Raw genomic sequence first — 21,902 nt, forward strand, 5'->3', positions numbered from 1 at the left:
GTAAGCTTTCAAAGTTGTCCAAACATTGCGCTCGACTTAAATACTAAACAATCAACGTCACAGTGGCCATTGGTCGAGTAAATTTCGGAATTAACGGCTCTTATTTAAAAGATTTCAAGGTCGACACTGTGTCTATGACGTCAAGAGCTCCTGACCAGACTCCGAGCAGTCATTGAGCCATTGTAAGCCCACTGGTTAAGCTCGCAGTAAGCTTTCAAAGTTGTCCAAACATTGCGCTCGACTTAAATACTAAACAATCAACGTCACAGCGGCCATTGGTCGACTAAATTTCGGAATTAACGGCTCTTATTTAAAAGATTTCAAGGTCGACACTGTGTCTATGACGTCAAGAGCTCCTGACCAGACTCCGAGCAGTCATTGAGCCATTGTAAGCCCACTGGTTAAGCTCGCAGTAAGCTTTCAAAGTTGTCCAAACATTGCGCTCGACTTAAATACTAAACAATCAACGTCACAGCGGCCATTGGTCGAGTAAATTTCGGAATTAACGGCTCTTATTTAAAAGATTTCAAGGTCGACACTGTGTCTATGACGTCAAGAGCTCCTGACCAGAGTCCGAGCAGTCATTGAGCCATTGTAAGCCCACTGGTTAAGCTCGCAGTAAGCTTTCAAAGTTGTCCAAACATTGCGCTCGACTTAAATACTACATTCAACGTCACAGCGGCCATTGGTCGAGTAAATTTCGGAATTAACGGCTCTTATTTAAAAGATTTCAAGGTCGACACTGTGTCTATGACGTCAAGAGCTCCTGACCAGACTCCGAGCAGTCATTGAGCCATTGTAAGCCCACTGGTTAAGCTCGCAGTAAGCTTTCAAAGTTGTCCAAACATTGCGCTCGACTTAAATACTAAACAATCAACGTCACAGTGGCCATTGGTCGAGTAAATTTCGGAATTAACGGCTCTTATTTAAAAGATTTCAAGGTCGACACTGTGTCTATGACGTCAAGAGCTCCTGACCAGACTCCGAGCAGTCATTGAGCCATTGTAAGCCCACTGGTTAAGCTCGCAGTAAGCTTTCAAAGTTGTCCAAACATTGCGCTCGACTTAAATACTACATTCAACGTCACAGCGGCCATTGGTCGAGTAAATTTCGGAATTAACGGCTCTTATTTAAAAGATTTCAAGGTCGACACTGTGTCTATGACGTCAAGAGCTCCTGACCAGACTCCGAGCAGTCATTGAGCCATTGTAAGCCCACTGGTTAAGCTCGCAGTAAGCTTTCAAAGTTGTCCAAACATTGCGCTCGACTTAAATACTAAACAATCAACGTCACAGTGGCCATTGGTCGAGTAAATTTCGGAATTAACGGCTCTTATTTAAAAGATTTCAAGGTCGACACTGTGTCTATGACGTCAAGAGCTCCTGACCAGAGTCCGAGCAGTCATTGAGCCATTGTAAGCCCACTGGTTAAGCTCGCAGTAAGCTTTCAAAGTTGTCCAAACATTGCGCTCGACTTAAATACTACATTCAACGTCACAGCGGCCATTGGTCGAGTAAATTTCGGAATTAACGGCTCTTATTTAAAAGATTTCAAGGTCGACACTGTGTCTATGACGTCAAGAGCTCCTGACCAGACTCCGAGCAGTCATTGAGCCATTGTAAGCCCACTGGTTAAGCTCGCAGTAAGCTTTCAAAGTTGTCCAAACATTGCGCTCGACTTAAATACTAAACAATCAACGTCACAGTGGCCATTGGTCGAGTAAATTTCGGAATTAACGGCTCTTATTTAAAAGATTTCAAGGTCGACACTGTGTCTATGACGTCAAGAGCTCCTGACCAGACTCCGAGCAGTCATTGAGCCATTGTAAGCCCACTGGTTAAGCTCGCAGTAAGCTTTCAAAGTTGTCCAAACATTGCGCTCGACTTAAATACTAAACAATCAACGTCACAGCGGCCATTGGTCGACTAAATTTCGGAATTAACGGCTCTTATTTAAAAGATTTCAAGGTCGACACTGTGTCTATGACGTCAAGAGCTCCTGACCAGACTCCGAGCAGTCATTGAGCCATTGTAAGCCCACTGGTTAAGCTCGCAGTAAGCTTTCAAAGTTGTCCAAACATTGCGCTCGACTTAAATACTAAACAATCAACGTCACAGCGGCCATTGGTCGAGTAAATTTCGGAATTAACGGCTCTTATTTAAAAGATTTCAAGGTCGACACTGTGTCTATGACGTCAAGAGCTCCTGACCAGACTCCGAGCAGTCATTGAGCCATTGTAAGCCCACTGGTTAAGCTCGCAGTAAGCTTTCAAAGTTGTCCAAACATTGCGCTCGACTTAAATACTACATTCAACGTCACAGCGGCCATTGGTCGACTAAATTTCGGAATTAACGGCTCTTATTTAAAAGATTTCAAGGTCGACACTGTGTCTATGACGTCAAGAGCTCCTGACCAGACTCCGAGCAGTCATTGAGCCATTGTAAGCCCACTGGTTAAGCTCGCAGTAAGCTTTCAAAGTTGTCCAAACATTGCGCTCGACTTAAATACTAAACAATCAACGTCACAGTGGCCATTGGTCGAGTAAATTTCGGAATTAACGGCTCTTATTTAAAAGATTTCAAGGTCGACACTGTGTCTATGACGTCAAGAGCTCCTGACCAGACTCCGAGCAGTCATTGAGCCATTGTAAGCCCACTGGTTAAGCTCGCAGTAAGCTTTCAAAGTTGTCCAAACATTGCGCTCGACTTAAATACTAAACAATCAACGTCACAGCGGCCATTGGTCGACTAAATTTCGGAATTAACGGCTCTTATTTAAAAGATTTCAAGGTCGACACTGTGTCTATGACGTCAAGAGCTCCTGACCAGAGTCCGAGCAGTCATTGAGCCATTGTAAGCCCACTGGTTAAGCTCGCAGTAAGCTTTCAAAGTTGTCCAAACATTGCGCTCGACTTAAATACTACATTCAACGTCACAGCGGCCATTGGTCGACTAAATTTCGGAATTAACGGCTCTTATTTAAAAGATTTCAAGGTCGACACTGTGTCTATGACGTCAAGAGCTCCTGACCAGACTCCGAGCAGTCATTGAGCCATTGTAAGCCCACTGGTTAAGCTCGCAGTAAGCTTTCAAAGTTGTCCAAACATTGCGCTCGACTTAAATACTAAACAATCAACGTCACAGTGGCCATTGGTCGAGTAAATTTCGGAATTAACGGCTCTTATTTAAAAGATTTCAAGGTCGACACTGTGTCTATGACGTCAAGAGCTCCTGACCAGACTCCGAGCAGTCATTGAGCCATTGTAAGCCCACTGGTTAAGCTCGCAGTAAGCTTTCAAAGTTGTCCAAACATTGCGCTCGACTTAAATACTAAACAATCAACGTCACAGCGGCCATTGGTCGACTAAATTTCGGAATTAACGGCTCTTATTTAAAAGATTTCAAGGTCGACACTGTGTCTATGACGTCAAGAGCTCCTGACCAGACTCCGAGCAGTCATTGAGCCATTGTAAGCCCACTGGTTAAGCTCGCAGTAAGCTTTCAAAGTTGTCCAAACATTGCGCTCGACTTAAATACTACATTCAACGTCACAGCGGCCATTGGTCGACTAAATTTCGGAATTAACGACAGCAAACTATGATATGCAATGAAATATGGCCCTTAACTCCTAGCTTATGCCAGACTGTACTGTTAAGCATAAATGCCAAGCTAAATTGTTTTAGGGTTCTTGTCAGCTGTGTTGATATTGGGAAAACGGGCCGGTTTCGCGGGAAAAACATTACAAATGTACTCATAAGACAAGCAAGTTCCTTTCGCCAAGAAACGGAAAAGTGTAATAATGAACTTTCGCTAAAGTAAAAACCAATTAAAATAAAAGGGAAAGCTTGGATGGCGTAGCAATTGCGGCACGCGCGAAGCTTTACAAATAAGTACAACAAGATGCACTCGACTCTATTTAGCCTAAAATCCCGCGAAGGAATGGCATTTTCTCTTAGCAGCCAGATTGAGCTGAAGTTAAGAGCCACACGAATGCAGTTGATATGAAAATACCTTCATCGATCTTCATCTGAATCAAGGTTTCTCTCAAAAGCCTCTTTAAACACGCTGGGTCAGCCATTACTCTTTATTCCTCGGGGAGGGGATGCCTGGGAAATGGTTTGTTCGTTGCAAGGCCTTGGACGAGGCACGAAAGCGAGTTTTTTGTGGAAAAAACAGAAATTTCGATTCCGACACAAAAACCTCTCTCCCAAACAGCCGAAGATTATCTCCGACATTTCCCGGAGCCTGTCGGAAGTCAAAGCCGAGAAACATCGCGATCGACCGATCGACCGAAATGCAAGGAGCCTGTGTACGAGGGATGCGATTGGAGGAAACGACAGGCAGCGGAATTTTCAAAACACAGCGCCATTATATAGCTAGAGGGAAGTGCGAACATCCAAAAGATGGAATCTAGTAAGTAAGAAAACTGTAGCTAAAATGCTCTTAATGTGGTTTCTTTCTTTCCTGTCTTTTCCCACCGTAAACTGTTCGTTAGATTCGGTCAAGTGAGCGACACGATTTGGCACGTTGTCGAACAGTAGTACCTCTGAAGGCGGTGAGACTTCTTCGTTCATTCCAGTACATTTCCAAATCTCCCACCTTTGCCACTCGATAGAACGCGCTATTGCGTGTACTTGAGCTGATTTTAATAATAATTTCAATCTGAATGATCTCCAAGTGAGAGAAAACGCAAATGACTGGCCTTTTTGGGGCACATTATCGCCTTGCCAGTGGTTTCACTGACGAAGCTTATTTGAACTGGGGAACTGGGGACGCGGAGAAGGACGACAACATATCTCAGGGAACAAGGGAACTTCATACAATTGAAGGGATCAAAAAGTAATTTTGGGTTCAAGGGAACAGAAGCAATTGTTTTAATGAATCAACGACACGCCCCAGCCCCTCCCTGGTAGGGCCTCATTAACGACAACTTTAAGGTGGCTCAAATCAGCAAATCAGTAAGAGAATGAATGTCTTATTTATGACGAAAGTAACCCTCTAATGCTGTTGTCTTGTGATACTAAAGGCCTGGGGTTCTGCAATAATCGCTCAACCAGATGTAGTCATTGACTTGACCCAGCAGGTTACCATGGCAACAAAACAGCCATGTCAGAACCGCCTTTATCTGGTATTTAAATGCTTTTCTATTTCAAATACGAAATCGGGGATTACCATTTGCTATTTGTGAAGAGTGATTTGCAAGCTGTGAACAGTAAAATTCTCTAAAAACTTAACACAAGGAAACAAAACATTCTCCAATGATGTCTATAAATAATTTGATGCACATTTACAATAACTTTGAATTGCCTTTAGTCAAGGATGTGAAAAGCTAACTTTTCCTTTCTCATTACTTCCAGACACAAGTGACCAGCAAGCAGTTATGTCAGTTGGTATGTGATTTTTGAAAAATTTCCAAACACTTTGAAGGCCTCTTACCTTGACATTTGATTAGTACGACCAATAATTAAATAATCTATGAGAAAAGCTAACTTTTCCTTTCTCATTATTTCCAGAGAAAAGTGACCAGCAACCGACCTGTTCAGTTGGTATGTGAGCTTTGAAAATGTTCTAAACACTTTGAGGGCCTCTTACCTTGACATTTCATTAGTACGACCAATAATTAAATAATCTATGAGAAAAGCTAACTTTTCCTTTCTCATTACTTCCAGAGAAAAGTCACCAGCAACCAATCATGCCAGTTGGTATGTGACCTTTGAAAATGTTCCAAACACAATTTGATTAGTACGACTAATAATTAAATAATTTATGCTTGTGTGACTGGAAGAAAGTCTGTTCATTCCATGTAATTATACTAATAATATCAATCTTTTTTCTTTGTTTACTAGAACCACCACCAGATGCTACATGTAAGCCCTTTGATCTTGATATTAGAAGTAACAATGTTTCTTGTCATGTGCGTTTGACTGAACTGGCATTGAAGTGCCTCGTTAATATAATATTGTAATTTATTATTCTTCCAGCAATGCAAAGGTACATCTTCTGAAACTATTTCAATTGTTAAAATTGGGGACCATCATTTCACTATATCTCATGATGATATTCTGCAATGTATACTAGATAGTGGGGAAACTGCCATTTATGGCATAGTTGACAAATTTGAACCTACTACAAACCTGGTGTCCAAAAAATAGGTTTATTATTCATGATGGAAAATCAGATGCATTAATTTTGAATGCACAGGCTTTTATTGGCCTCTTTGAAGTGCCTCGTTATGGGGAGAGAACGTCATGCCATACAATTCTTTCTCTGTGTGCGATAACCTTGCCTGGATAAAGCATGTGCAATAAAGTCCATGTAATGAAGACAATAACATCATTCCTTTCTTGCTTTTTGTAAACTGTTTTATTTGTTCTATAAACAGCACACAAAGAGTTGTCCCCTCAGGAGGGGATGACGCAACCCTTGAGTGACACCAGAATCCCAGAAAAAGAAAATGGTACAAATTCATTTCCTTATTACATTACTGAACTAGTTACTATCATTTGTCATTTGCTTTTCATCGTAACAGTGACAATGCCAACTTCTGTTTGACTTGCTTAACTACAGTCTGCAAGAAATTATATCACTCCTGTTTTCTAGAAAAGGCTGATGGAAAGGACCCAACAAAGGTTCCCCCAAGGAGCCACACCCGTACACAAGTAAGCATAGAATATTCTTTATATTTACACATGACTACTTATCAAGTGAAGCTAGGATCTATTTCAGATATCATCTCAACATTACAAGTTAACTGCGAAGATCATAGCTTCACTTGCAAAGTGAACCAGCCGACGGTCAGTGACCTGATAACGGTTCACAATTAACATTTTACATGCCAATACAACGGCTATTCTTTTTCTCTCTTTTTCAGGGTGCTGGCGATGTGGGGGACAGGGGCACATCAGGGCTCAGTGCCCCACCAAACCAAAACATGTAGATAGCGGGAGGGGGGGAAGTCGGGGGGCTAGGGGTGGAATTCGCGGTAGGGGCGGAAATCGGGGGGCAAGGGGGGGATATAGAGGCGTCATGCGCGGTACAGCACGTGGCAGGATTTTTCGTACAGGAAGAGGCGCGGGCGGCCATCGGGGCAGGGGGAATGGGAGAGGGTTGATGAATTTTATTCGGGGGAGAGTAATCAATATCTATAATTATAAGTAAAGAGACCTTGTCACGTTACAGTCAAGCTCTGTCCGCTGTACTGTTTATTCTTCAGACTGAGAGTTCTGAATTTCTTAGTTCATGCAGAAACATATTTCAGCTCTACATTTAGATTTTTTCCCAAAATGCATCACTGCAAACATGCAACTGCATAGCTTGACTGTAACAGTGCTTGACTCCTCCCTTTACTTTTTATAGATATTGATTATTATTGTTGTGTTATTGTTAAAGTATACAAGTAGATGAATAAAGACATTATTATCGTCATCATCCTTGATTAGATTGAAAACAACCGATAAATAATTCTAGCCAGCCAATGTCTTTCTGTCTTTCTTCATTTACTTATATTGCAATAATTGTTAATTAGAATAAATATTATTATTATTGTAAATATTATTTATGGCCTGCCAGGAGAGACACACCTTTTTAGGAAGGAACCAAAACCACTAATACTTGTTAGCCTTTCATTGGGAACTCATGAATCCTTATCTATTGTGAGGATGTTTGAATTTCGGGAACAGAACAGCCTATTTTCCATTTAGATAAATGACAAGAAATTTAGGCAACTGAAACAATCAATCCAAATTTCCTGTTGATAACATGGACTTTCTTGTGTAAAACAGGGTCCTGTAAGGCATCCACCTTGAATGTACAGTATCATTAAGGTGTGAACAACATTATTCAACTGCTAGTGTCTGTGAAAAACACATGAAGCACTCTTCATTCAGAATTAACCTTCCCAAAGCAACAACTAGAAAGCTAATTATTGAAAATTATCATTCCTCACAATATTAAGGTGAGGTTTTTTTTCTTGCTCAGAAATTCCTGTTACCATAGTTACAGGACACAAGTATTAAGTTTCTTATTTCATTTGTTTGTTCATATGTGGAATAAAACCAAAAAAGCCATCAAGTCTCTCATTAAGATTTCAACCTTGCATGATATCTCTCATGTTTGGTATCTCTACATACAATAACTTTTATAGAGTAAAATTAGTTATCGATCAGCGAGTATCTGAGTATTTATTGCCCTGTTTTATTTGTTATCGAGAATGAAGTCCTTTGATTGCAGCCCTGCTCTGTGTGTCAGAACAACTAGAAAGCTAATTATTGAAAATTATCATTCCTCACAATATTAAGGTGAGGAATTTTTTTTTTCTTGCTCAGAAATACCTGTTACCATAGTTACAGGACACAAGTATTAAGTTTCTTATCTCTTGCCTTTCTCCTAATAATTGAAACTGTGGTGATATTATTTTCATTTCATTTGTTTGTTCATATGTGGAATAAAACCAAAAAAGCCATCAAGTCTCTCATTAAGATTTCAACCTTGCATGATATCTCTCATGTTTGGTATCTGTACATACAATAACTTTTATAGAGTAAAATTAGTTATCGATCAGCGAGTATCTGAGTATTTATTGCCCTGTTTTATTTGTTATCGAGAATGAAGTCCTTTGATTGCAGCCCTGCTCTGTGTGTCAGAAAGTTTTGAATCGGTTCATAGACCGAATGCATAAATGGCAGCCAAAAAAATTTTCTTTTGTTTATGTGCTATTTAGCCTTAGTAGCCTCGATTGCATGGACAAAATACAAAAGAAATGTTGCTTGAGAGCGAGGCTAGTGAGTCTCATTAGCACATAAACAAAAGAATGCATTTTTGGTCGCCATTTATGCATTTGGTCAATTAAAAAGAATACATGACAACAAAGACCTTATGGTCTCAACCACTGTTTATTTAATATATTTCATATGCTTCCTAATCACTGAACAGAGTGTATGAACACTCAAGCTTGAAACAAAACTTGTGAGCCAATGGGCTCTCGTTTGCACGGTTCAAAACTGGAAATTTCATGCTTCCATTGCAAGGCCAAGCATCTGTGGCCATTGTAGATAATTATGCAAAGATTTTTCATTTTCACTTCATGCAAAATATAGACCATTCTACAGTTGTAGCTAAGCTGCCTGGCTTTAGAATGGAAGCGAGGCTGCCAGTGACCCTGTTTTGATACAAACCTTTGTGCTTTTCTCATGTTAATGTAGACTAATTTGAATCACAACAACACAATTTACATGATAAAAGCAGTTAGGTCTGTATCGATTCAAGGTCACCGGCAGCCTCGCAGCCATTCATAGGCCAGGTCACTGAGCAAACAACTGTAAAATGGCCCATTGCCGTTGTTCCAAGTAAGAATAAACATTTGCATTTGTTTTGTATATGTGCTGTCAATTTAACTGGCTCAATAAAGCAATTACTGGCTCAAATGATGGAGGTGATGTTATTTCAAGTTACTAAGGCTACGTATAAAATCAGCCTGTCATTCACTTGAATTTGGGAAACTGGGACAACCAATTTTGCTTCAACTAAGTTAATTCTTATTCTGCTAGGCCCTCTTGTTTGAAAACATGCACCCTTCAGTCAAGCTCTCATGCTGTTCACAAGAGGAGAAAAAATTGTGGGGTGGAAGCTTTTGTGAATTGATTCTGGACTTAGAGAAGTGAAACTGTTTTTTTGGAAATCAGACGGTTTTTCGCCGTTTGGAGCTTGACTGAAAGACTGCACAGACAGTTACCCTTTCACTGCCTTGTGGATGGTGCGTGTGGAAGTCATGAGTCTGTAGACACCTCCTCGCTTTTTGGAGCCTTGCAATTCCACAGGAACAAGGCTGTCAATGTCTTCCTTCCACTCTTCGACCGAGAGTTCAAGCTTATATAAGTTGGTGCCTATGTGTTTGTAATATAACAGCGTCGCCTCTTTTTGTCTTATGGACTTGACCTGGCCAATGTAAACCACCGGCTTCAGATAGGTGCTTTCCTCTGATACAACGGCGACGAAATCGCCCCTGTTGACTGTCTCATCACCCTCTTCTGGTTCCCCATCGGTTGCAGTTTCCCCTTCATCCAGACGGCCCTCTGCGTAATCTCTGGCTAAGTCGACCGCCATTCGTTTCTTCTGATTTGCTGTGCGGCGATCGTATGTATGTTGCGCTTGTTTTCGCGAATGCCTGAGCGCAGATGCTAGCGAAGCCTTGAGAGAGTCCGTACAGTCCCTGTTAAAATCATAGAACAATGTCTGAGTCATGATATGTAATATTACACTCGAGGGGGGAATGAGAGAACTGAAATTATTGTAGGGTAGTTGACCAAAGACTGAAAAACACTCTGTTTGCCCTCCAAGAATTGCATAATAACTGTTTCCAGTTTCACCTGAGACTGACAATGGTCCCAAGAAAAAAACTAAGCAATCAATGCTCTTGCATAATTCTGAAAGTGGCCTACTTACAAACACTTTGTTTAGGTCAGAGACTTAACAAACAAACATGGACATGGGATTCAATTAGCTTGAGCAAACTACCAGCCATCTCTTCGCACGGATGCAAACCAAGTATTCTAGTGCATAGGACTGATTGATGAAAAATAAATTATTGGAATCCTATGTTTTTAAGCTGTTTCATGTGAGTCAAAGAATATATTGACCTCTTGACTCAACTTCCCTAATTTTAAGACTAAAAGTGCCCTCTGAATTACTAAGAATAACTCACGATTTGTCGTACGCCCAAGTGATAAAGGAACTTCTGAGTATGTTTATGGAAGCCAACTTTCCCGTAAGGCCATATAGCACGCTCTTCAAGTGGGCAGAAAAGGAGGCAGCAGTGAAGTGATCACCATTCTTGTTCTGGAGTAAAAAAAAGGGTAGTGCATTTGCATTGGTTGTGTTTTGTTTTGTTGTTTTTTTTTTCATTTTTGAGACCTTTTTCTTATAGAGATCCTTGCCAATGCCACTCACGTGTGTGCAAAACATACACATACATGTTAGGGTGGAAAAAAGAATGAATACTCAAAAAACAAGCAGGGTGATTTTTCTAAAAAAAACACCCTCACAGGGGTGAATCTGTTGGAAAAAAATATCCCAGAGAGGTGTTGTTTCTCTTGAAATCACCCCACAAGTGTCCAGGATCACAAAAAATCACCCCAATTGGGTTGATTTCATATCACGCAAGGGTTAATTTTGCAAATCCACTCACCCCAGAGAGATGTGGTTTTCAGTCAAAAACACCCCACTAGGGTTCCTAATCACAACCGTGAACCTTGATAGGGGTGTACTTTTCACAACAAAACACCTCACTGAAATGTGGTTTCACTTGAAATCACCCCCAAAAGGTGTGAAATTAGGTGCAAAAACCCCACTTGGGACATGAAAATACCTAACAAGGGGTAAATTTTAAAATTACCACACCCTGCAAGGGTAAATGTGCCCAAAAAAACACCCCACCACAGAATTTATCACTGAATTTTACATCCTGAAATAGCTTTTGGGGGTGAAATTTGACTGTGACCAACCCTCAGAAGGACGAAATGTTTTAAAAAACCATCCTTGCTATCGAATTGGGGGTGAAATGTGACTGTGAGCAACCCTCAGATGGACGAAATGTAAAAAAAAGCCATCCTTGCTATCGAATTGGGGGTGAAACAAGAAGATTTAACAGCTTTATACCTCTATGTTAGGGTTAGGGTGCATCCTTGGCTGGGCCAAAGTAGGGGTATTTAAGGCACTTTCCTCACCCCAAAAGTCCAGAAATTGAAATTTCAATTACACAAGATGTGAGAGTATCATTTGGTAAGTTAGTAACACCAGATTAAAGCCTTACCAGCAGGAGGTATCTACCACTGGAATCGGTCACCATATGCGGCCGATAATCTTTTATGTATGACAGAAGCAGTCGACATAGCTCGTCCTGTGGCTGAAAAAGATTAGTGGCATTTACCTGAATGTTTGGTCAATCATCAAACTAAACGGTAAGTCAACACTTTTGATTGCTGAACACACATTGTACAAATTTCTAACAATTTGAGATTGGCATAAATTGCCAGCTAGCCAGTTTGAGAACAGAATCAACATCGATGGATTTCAACAAATGTTTATGGATGGAGCGCTTCATCCATGTCAATCAGTAGAAATTTCAGGTCAATTATCTCAGATCACCATGAGTGTGGCAAATTGTCCCAAAACAGGCTACCCTTTTGTGATGAGATTGATGTAAATAAATTATGCTTATTCTACAAAATTATGCTGAAATGGATCTTGCCCAGAGTACCTGACAAATAAAATAATTAGTGCATATCAGCGACATGTCAACCAGAACCTCACGCTATGATGATACAACTTTACCCTGCGCTAGATGTAAATGTGACACAGAAGGTGGAAAAAACCTTTCTTGCTACAGCCACAAAACTTTGGAACTCTCTACCTATTAATACAAGATCTAGCACCAGTATTATTGCCTTCAAACAGAATTATTGTAATCTTATAAAGAAAGGTTATGCTGGCTTTGATAGCTTTCCCATTTCATAAAATTTTCACTCTTTGAATATTACATTTTACCCTTTTTAATATTTGTAACTTACATGTAGTTTTATATATTTTAGGGGAGGGCCACAAGTTTACCAGTTCTCAACTATAATGTGTCACCCTTGGTAAATCAAGTTATTTATTTATTATTGATTGATTTCTTTATTTACTTACTTAATTTATTGGAACCAAAGAGAAGATTGTCTAACCTGTAGAGCCAGCTCGTCTCGTCCAGAAAACTTCCTTGTCTTGTAGTTATTAAAGTGGAGGACAATGTCCCCACTATCCTTGACAATCAAATAATTCTTCCCAGTGGAGCTCTTTGGGTCAAAGTTACTAGCCTGTTCCCCTGACAGGACTTCCAGGGTCCTTATTTCCAATCCCCGTGCCGGGGGAATAAACACGTACAAGGATAGCATTATTAGGTCACAAAATTCTTTGGCTTTGAACTTCATCGGGCCTGTCAATTCAAACTTTTCTCTTTGCTTGCTAACGGCGGAAACCACTTCCTCCCTTTTTTTAAAGACAAAAGCCAAAAAACAAAAAAATGAATAAGGTTCACACAGGTTGGGCTGTCCAGAACAAAGGGAAAGTGAATGATTCAGGTCAAAACTACTGCAGCCAAGAGAGATGTATCTTGCAAACAATGGTTAATCAATTTACTTTAAGTGCCAATTTCTCCTGAAGCTCTAAGCTTCCCTCAAATTAGTGTGACTGGGAACTAACACAATTGTTTGAATCTTAACAATCTGTAGTGTACAGCTAGTTATGCAATATACTGAATACTAATTTTAGTCTATGCCGTCACAGAGTGAGCAAAAAGCAGATTTCATGCTAAGACTAACCAAGGGATCCAGCGATTTTGGGCAGAAAGATCTTCCATCGTGGTTGGCCTTTCCAAATCACCTGCTTTTTGGAGAATTCTGGCTTGCGTTCTGAGTTGGCGGATAATCGGCACCCCTTTGAAGTCAGGAGCATCCTCTTTGTTCACAAATTTTATTGGGTACAGCAGCGAGCTAAGGTGATTTGACACCGTGGCTGAACTGCAATTTCGTTCTTCCTGCAAGGAAACAGAACAGGTTAATTGAGGCTCAAAACAGCCAAAAATCAATAAGTAAATAGAGAAGTGTAAATGAAAGAAAAGCAAAGGAACTTTATTCAAGTGTCTATTAGTTCTACAACTAAATGTGAGCCTGTAATACTTGTGTGTACTGCTCAAAATGGCAAATATTGGAGGGACTGAGTAGTTACTCGCTACACAAGTAAGCATCACAGATAAATTGCGCTACAATTGTGACCCATAACCTTTGCATCTGAGGAATTGTTTTAAAGTAATTTCTCGCCATAAATCAATGGACTTTTTTACATCAGGTCGTGTGCCAACTTGTTTTGATTACACAGGGACAGCTAGTGTATACATTCAACTCACGGAGGATGGAACCCTTTAAACTCTGTTGGTAAGGCAATTTTTTACCATCAGCAGATAGGTAAAAAGTTATATTATCAGAATATTTATCACTGACATGTAGCAGAAATTCATCAAAGGCAAGAGCCTCTGGGTGAAAGTGATCAAGCTTGAAAGTCAAAATTTCACCAACCAAGCAATAAATCAGTGATACAAAAATTTTCCAATTTGTTGGTAATTTCTTTCTTTCAGAAAAAGTATGAAGTCATATTACTAATAATAAAAACAATACTGAAAAAATTGAAGGAACTCAGCCAGATGAGTAATTATAAAAAACTTGAATAAGCATTCTATAGATAAAAAAAAAAAAAAACATTGCTGCAAGCTTTCCACCACTAGAGCTGAGGTCTTCAACGGGCAAAATGATGAATGAAGTGAAAATTGGGAGAACATATAGTGAGTTAAAAATGATAACAATCATTGTTATCATTTTCATTTTTATATATTCTCCAAATTTTTACTTCAAGCTTTCAACCACTAGAGCTGAGGTCTTCAACGGGCAAAATGATGAATGAAGTGAAAATTGGGAGAATATATAGTGAGATAAAAATGATAACAATTATTGTTATGAATTTTATTTTTATATTTTCTCCAAATTTTCATGTCATTCATCATTTTGCCCGTTGAAGACCTCAGCTCTAGTGGTCGAAAGTTTGCAGCAATTGTTTATGTGTTTTAACCAGAGAACGCCCGTTCAAGTTTTTTTTATCAAAAACAATATTATTATTGACTTCTTACCATGCAAAGTTGACTTTTTAACAGCTAGCTATTTATAATTTATCTTTAATTTGATAAAGGCAGCATTGAAAAGAGATTTCAGATTATTATCAGCATAAAGCAAGTTTCAACAGCAGATTGGTAAAAAGATAACACATTGTTGACCATACTATTATTCTTTCTTTGATAAGTCTTGGACCTGATTTGGTTGTGAATGGCCAAGAATATTTTAATCATACCTGTCAGCAATGGGGATTACCTCTGTGTTAAAACCTGAGAAACTTTTTTGGGTTTTGTTAGCTCGTGGTAGGATTAGGTTATTGTTTGATGTTTTCTGCTCTTTTGTTTTCCTAAGGGTTCCATCCTTTGTGAGTTTCACAGGTTTTTACCCCGAGGGTGAGCCCCTGTGTAATCAAAACAAGTTGACACACGACCTGATGTAAAAAGTCCATTGATTTATGGCGAGAAATTACTTTAAAACAATACCTCCGATGCAAAAGTTATGGGTCACAATTGTAGCGCAATTTATCTGTGATGGTTACTTGTGTAGCGAGTAACTCCTCAGTCCCTCCAATGTTCGCCATTTTCAGCAGTTTCTTTACACACAAGTATTACGGGCTCGCATTTTTTACTAAACCGCTGGCAACACAATGCAGGCGCGACGATTTTTGCGATTTCAGTTAAAGTGGGAGTAAATTTTGTGATCTTAATTGATAAAAATTGCAATTGGATGTTTTCGTTAATTTGGAGCCTTTTTCTACAACGCTCTAATTAAACAAAATGGTGGCCATTGATGTGGTTTTCAGTCCCCGGCCGTGAGTGTTGGGTGGTTCACTTAGGCGTTTCCACAAAGGTGTCAAAACTTAATTTACGAAAGCATGTAAAGAATCTCTCTCACCTTTAGAAATTCAACGTAACCTTCGATCAAGGGAGTTCTCAAAAAGCACTCTGGTAAAATTTCTGCATCACGTCCTAACGTATTTTTAACGTAACCCAGAAAGCCTGCAAAGAATAAAAAAAGAGTGGTTGTTAACTAGACTTGTAGCGTCACCCAAATATCGGTCATCACTTAATGTAAACGTGGAAATTAAAGCCAAAAAAAACCAAAGATACTTACAAAGCATTCTCTCTTGAGCCTTGTCGTAAGTGGAAAGGGCCACCGGTGCTTTCTCTCTTTCAAAGTTAACTGTCTGGGTAAAGAATTTCTTTACGGAAGCCAAGAATTTTCGGACTGTCTCGGGTAGCTCATCGAATTTGACGGAATAAGGGGTTTTGCGCTTGTTCCCTCCTGGTGCTGAATTCGGGGTAGATTCCGCGTGAATTTCACCCTCACTGACGTCGTGTTCATCTTCGGATCGGGTTAGGCTCACGTTGGTCGCTTCTTGTTCCTTCGAAGTATAGCAGTCAACGAGTGGTTCTTCCAAGTTTTCTTGTTCGGGCGGGACGGGTAATACCGGGAAATCGTCCACGATTTCGATTAGATGAACTGACGAGTTATCTGCAGCACTGGAGGAGCAAGGCATTTGGTGTTCCATTGCGGAAAAGGTGATTTCAACAAAAAAAATACCCAAGCGAGTGATCTGTTGGCGTCCTCAATGATGATATGGAAGAAATGATTTACTGGTGCGAGAAAAATGCTTTGCGAGCTGCGAGATCACACACACCGACACTGTGTCACACTTTATTTATTCATTATTGCATAACTTCATACTTTCATATAACCGCCCTGTTTGGCGGGAAAAGAAGAAACGCAGCGATTACTGTTTTTCAAAGGTACCAAGCCCGCCTACCTCAATGCATTGGTGTTTTTAATTTCTCAGAGACATACTCAAATACGACACTTTCTGTTCAGTGTACACGTTATGGTACATGAAAGTCCTTGTAATGGAGAGTTTTAAAAGTCTTAGATATTCGTTACAAAGCTGTTATCGCATGACTTTATAACTTCTTTTCTTTTTAGATGTTAATGTTACCCAATAAGGGTGCGTTTGATTGGGAAATCCTGAATTTGGGTCCTCGTATTTCCATTCGAAAGCAAAAGTTGTGGCGGTTTTCACTCATTAAAACCCTTCCTAACATAAATTTCCAAATGGTGAAATCTACGACAAAATCCGATTTCAGATTTTGCGTTCGATTGGAAATCCGAAGATCTAGATCCGGAAGTCCCAGTCGAACGCACAACTTCCCGCCATTCATATTTAATTACCAGTCTTTTCCGAGAGATTTCCAACCGACGTATTTAACGGACGTTTTGCAAATATCGGTGCAATGGAGGATTACGTTAATATTCCAAAGCGATTAATCCTTCAACTTATGAGCAATGAAGACGTATTATCTTCATTGTCGAATTTACCACCGAATATTCAAACGGTTGTTGAAAACTGCACGATGACTATTCGGGAAATTGCTGTTAGTGCAGGAATTACACCACAAGAGGAAAGAAGTTCAAATACTTCCTCGCCTGTAAACAGCTTGCCTGCCACCTCTGGAGTAATGCAAGGTATGGTCATATCTTAGTATTGACTTGATGTTACTGTAGAAGCACAAATGAAATCTCCCCGACTTTGGGTTTACGTTCGAATTTAAATTGTTCTTTCAAGATCGTTCGTTGGTATGCTAAAGTGTTGGTTTCCTGGACATCGACGTATCATCAAAAGAGAATTGAAAAGAGAATTGTAACTACAACTAATTTGACCGCAGTTTTATAGAACAACTCTGATGTGGAAAACCAAATTGACTGGTCTTATTAACAATTGCTCGTTCGTGTATTTCAAAACAATTCTTTATGCAAAATTTGGGGGCCAAACAAACATTAAGTGTATTATGAGGAATGATAAAGTAGAGAATGGCCAATTTTTCCTCCTTTCAAAGCAACTGCAAAAGTGAACTTTCAATCTAAAGTTTCGCTTCAACGGTTTTATAAATAAAAGGGTGTAACCACACAAAGCAAGTATGAAAAGCATTATTGTATTGGCTTTTCCAAACTTTATTTAAACGAAAGAAATACTGACTTCTTAGACAAGTACCTCACCACACTAACTAATTGCCTTTCTTGGCAGTCTCAGTTAGAGGTCTTTGGACAAATATGTTGCTTGAGAAAAATAGATCTGTGATTGTCCCACAATTCACTACAGTAGTCAAAACAGAATAGAATACGAGCTTGGTAAAATGTTATTTAAGTTTCGCGAGGAACAAGGTCACTGGCGAACTGGTCTTAGTCCTGTTCACAACTTTCGCAAAAAACCGCCCAAATATGTTTCCGCAAATTGTGGGCAAAAGCTTTTAGTATCTCGTAAAATGCCCTTAGTAATATCTCACGGACTGCCCTATATATTTCCCAATATCTCTTGTTGAGTTGACGGTTTTCTAGGGTCTCATTATCCATAGTGCGACTGTCGTATGACCTTGACAAAGTGTTCGCTATTTGTTTCACGAACCAATGTTTGGCAAGATTAAAACAAAGCTTCTCCTTATTCCCGCCAAGGAAACTCCTAATATGGGCAGTAAACAGTTCGATTGGCCAATCACATTACTGCATTTCGAATGACGTCAAAGCCTAACCTTCCAGAAAGTTCCATGGAGAAATGACGTTGTTTGCATCCGCGTTCGCTCAGCCAATGAAAATTCGCGCTCGTTTGTTTTTGTTCGATGAGCCAATGAAATGCTTTGCATTTTTGTTTACGTTCTGTTTTTCGTTATTTTTCAAGGTCATATGAAAGTCGCTCTATCCTCCATTTTGAAACTGGCATCTATCGTAAGTGTGGGATACATTATTGAAAAGTAATTCCGCTGGTCAATTTGGGCGCTGGGTAGTTCGGTTGCTGGCTCGGATGAACAAGAAAGGGGAAATTATCTCGCGATTATCTAATATCTCGAGAGCTTGTAAAGTAAAAAACATCGTGATATTTGTGGCCAGGCCTAACTAGTTTAAGTGCCCCCGAGAAGAGGCTTGGAGGTGTTAAATATAAACTAAGAATAAGAAACCTTGATAGTACATTGATCTTTTTTTTTCTGTCTTAATGGATGCGTCTCTGTCAATGTAGGTAGTGAACATGGTCAATCGAGTCATGAAGATGATCATTTAATCCCTGAGGCTGACCGTATGGGAGAAGATCAGGCCAATCACGGTCCTGCTTATGAACATGGTCAATCGAGTCATGAAGATGATCATTTAATCCCTGAGGCTGACCGTGTGGGAGAAGATCAGGCTAATCACGGTCCTGCTTATGATGCAGAAATTAGTCAAGAAGCATCCACGAGTGGTCAGAATCAACTCAGGAGAAGGGTTGTTCAACGGCGTACCCGGCGCGTTCAGAGCAAGTTGAGGGGCAGGAATAGGCCAAGGGCCAATGACTTGAACGACGGACCACTACCTGCTTCTCAGGAAAGTCAAGTTCGTGATGACCAAGCTCGGGGAAACAACCCACCAAATAGACACCTGAGATACCTGGTACAGAATCTCCGCGCTTACCAAAACAATCTTGAAAAAGCCAGGTTTATGTTACAATATTTCAATGGCTGCAGTTTTAATGCTGGAATGTGTCCTGATGGTGTCATAAGGTTTTCAGATGACGAGGCTGCTCAGCTATCGCGATATGTCCGAGAAATTGATGAAGAGGACAATGCGGAAATAGCTGAGCCAGAGGTATGAGCATTTGAAATGTGTATACATTTACGTCATTGCATTGCTATGGTTATTATTTCGCGTTAAAAATATTAATATAATTCAATTTATGATGGCAGTTCTAAGTTCAGTTATTATCCCTCAAAATTTAGCATACATTCTCTCTGGAATACCTATCCAGTCATCTCCCTTAAAAACATGTTATTTATCTTGAAATAGGTTATCCAAAAGTTGCGGTTCGCTATACAGCAAAAATTTCAGCTGTCTTTACAACAAACCGCAGAAGTGGGGAAAGTGCTCTGTGAAGCACTGAAGACATTCCCAAGCTTGCCAGAAGAAGATGACGATGACGAAAACCCACAGTAAAAGGCCAAGATTAACCGAGATTTTAGACGAAGAAGTTAATGTTGGGATATCGTCGACTTCCATGCAGGAGGCTATGCTTGTTCATCGTAATCTCGCCCGTTTTCCAATTCTGGCGTTTTCGAATGAACCTGTGAGTCATCTTGCCAACAAGGATGTAAGGAATGCGTTAGATAATGTCCCAGATAAGATTCACCATGAATGCAATGTTAGTGACAAGTTACACAACACATTTCTCGATCAAAGCGCGTATGAGAACTCTGTTCCAGCTGGAAGAAATCTCCTTTGTCTGCGCCCATAAACATCGAGTCTGTTGTGGTAAATGATGGTGATGGCATTATTTTGGGAGTGAATCCTTCTTCTGATAGACCCCTCGAAAACGCAACGTACACCAGATTAAACCGAATTGATGCGCCGGAACTGTTTGCTGTTCATTACGTAAGAGACGAAGCGACGAACCAGGTTCTCCACCAGTTTAAAGGGCATTCGTCTCTGCTAGGTATGCAGTTCTTTCTAGATCTTTTCGTTCGTAAGGGCAGCGCGCATTTCCACTATGAGCTTCCCCGAATTGGGAAACTTGAGCCAAAAGATCACTACGGAAGGCCCTTGAAAGAATTTTGGTTTAAATTTCTGACGAGTCCTTCACAGCACGAGTTACGCATTCTTGATGCTATAATCCAGAAATGTGATGGCCTTGATGCACATGAAAAGGCAGTCTTGATGTCTCCTTTTGATCCCAGACTGGCAACTGTAGCTAGTCCCTTTTACCTCAGTTTAAATGCCTTGCTAGTTTTAAGTGGAAATTCCCACGTCTTCACACGATTTTGCCAGGACAAAGGAATGCTTAAACTTCAACGCGTAGCAAGAGAAAATCAGATTGGTCCTTTGTACTGTGGTTTGACTAGGAATCACGTGATTGGAATTGAGGTTGACACATCTGACGATGTGATTTTGTCGCCATTTGCCGCGGTGAATGTTGACCGTTTGCGGAATAAAGGATACCCAGACTTGTATATGAGCCAAGATGGCACAATCAGTGGTCTCCTTCCGTGGCACGAGCGAGCAATGAAGCAGAAAGTATTTTCTTTCACGAGATCGAAGGCAAGAGATCATGTTGCCCAATATCGCAGTGCCAGAAGTCCGGTGTATGGATTCTTCATTGACATTGACAAAAACTGTACAAGGAGCCATTACACTCCTGTGCATACGGCAGAAGGTCATTTGCAAGTAAGGCGTAGTAGATGCATTGGAATAGGTGGTCAATCAACCGGTGATGGCTTGTTTACAGTAAAGCCAATTCAACCAGACACGTTTGTCTGTGCTTACGCACCCACAGCGCCAGTGCGTCGTTTCCATCCGCACAGACAAGGGGATATCTCATCACTGTCCAGGGAGAAGGTGCCACTGTTGACGTAGACGGCGCAGAAAACGAATTTGAGACAGGACTTGGTCGTATTTGTAATGACGGTGCGTTCCCATTAGCCTTGGTGAGATCTAAGTTTGCCAAGATTATAGCTGATCGTGTGAACTGTAACGTTTAGACACGCGAAACTCGACACAATGGGGAAGGTTGGATTAAATCCGAACAGCATACCATTCAGGGGCAAACGAGGCATTGATTGGTTTGCTTACACTTGATAGAACCTCGCTACTGGAACAAGATCTTCTCTGATGATCAGTTGCAACGAATGAAACTGGCCCTTCAATCCTGCCCTCCGACAATCAGAGATGCCGAGCATGCCAATGGCTGCAATGGCCGTCTAAGCATTGACAGGGTTTAATCCGTACTTTGAAGGTTTTACATCTGGACTGCTTTCAATGGTAGTCTTGAGGTGCCTCAAAAATAAGAATAGAATTCATTAAACTCATCAATAGTTAAAGTGAAAAAACTGCAGATACTTGCAATGACTTCACAGATAGACAAATTCAGAACTTCCGGCCACAATTTGGTCGGTGTAGTACCAGTAGATTTGCTGGTACCAAAAATCCTATCTGGGAGACTCAACGAGTTTGATAGGTGAAAAAAAAGAGCTGATTGCTCATGTATTGAAAGAGGTAATCTTTCAAAATATATCAGAAAAAAATCCTGTGTGCAGAACAAGAAAGGTTTCACAGGTGAAACAAAGCTGTTTTGCTCAGAGCTATTCAAAAGGCAATAATTTGGCACCATTTTTTAATCCGCCGAGCTGGTTAGTTAATAACCAGTCTTGCTGGTCCCAAAGCCCAG

General features: G+C 40.3%; 2 protein-coding genes across 2 annotated transcripts; one reads left to right on the forward strand and one right to left on the reverse strand.

Annotated features, from left to right (window-relative positions):
* Nucleotides 1-4,345: 4,345 nt before the first annotated feature.
* On the forward strand, nt 4,346-6,936 carry LOC138034622 (uncharacterized). The gene is made up of 8 exons (XM_068881837.1): nt 4,346-4,412; nt 5,357-5,389; nt 5,513-5,545; nt 5,669-5,701; nt 5,846-5,866; nt 6,382-6,456; nt 6,600-6,658; nt 6,871-6,936. Exons 1-8 carry the CDS (start codon nt 4,403-4,405, stop codon nt 6,934-6,936), a joined length of 330 nt encoding a protein of 109 aa, XP_068737938.1. The 5' UTR covers nt 4,346-4,402.
* A 1,935-nt stretch (nt 6,937-8,871) lies between these two features.
* LOC138034621 (uncharacterized) lies at nt 8,872-16,238 on the reverse strand. The gene is made up of 7 exons (XM_068881836.1): nt 15,806-16,238; nt 15,587-15,690; nt 13,352-13,566; nt 12,716-13,019; nt 11,806-11,898; nt 10,699-10,832; nt 8,872-10,206 (listed from the first exon to the last, which is right to left on the reverse strand). The coding sequence occupies exons 1-7, from the start codon at nt 16,221-16,223 to the stop codon at nt 9,726-9,728; spliced, it is 1,749 nt and encodes a 582-aa protein (XP_068737937.1). The 5' UTR covers nt 16,224-16,238; the 3' UTR covers nt 8,872-9,725.
* Between the last annotated feature and the right edge of the window lie 5,664 nt (nt 16,239-21,902).

The sequence above is a fragment of the Montipora capricornis genome, unplaced genomic scaffold (genome assembly GCF_036669925.1).
Source record: "Montipora capricornis isolate CH-2021 unplaced genomic scaffold, ASM3666992v2 scaffold_13, whole genome shotgun sequence".
Lineage (NCBI taxonomy): Eukaryota > Metazoa > Cnidaria > Anthozoa > Scleractinia > Acroporidae > Montipora > Montipora capricornis.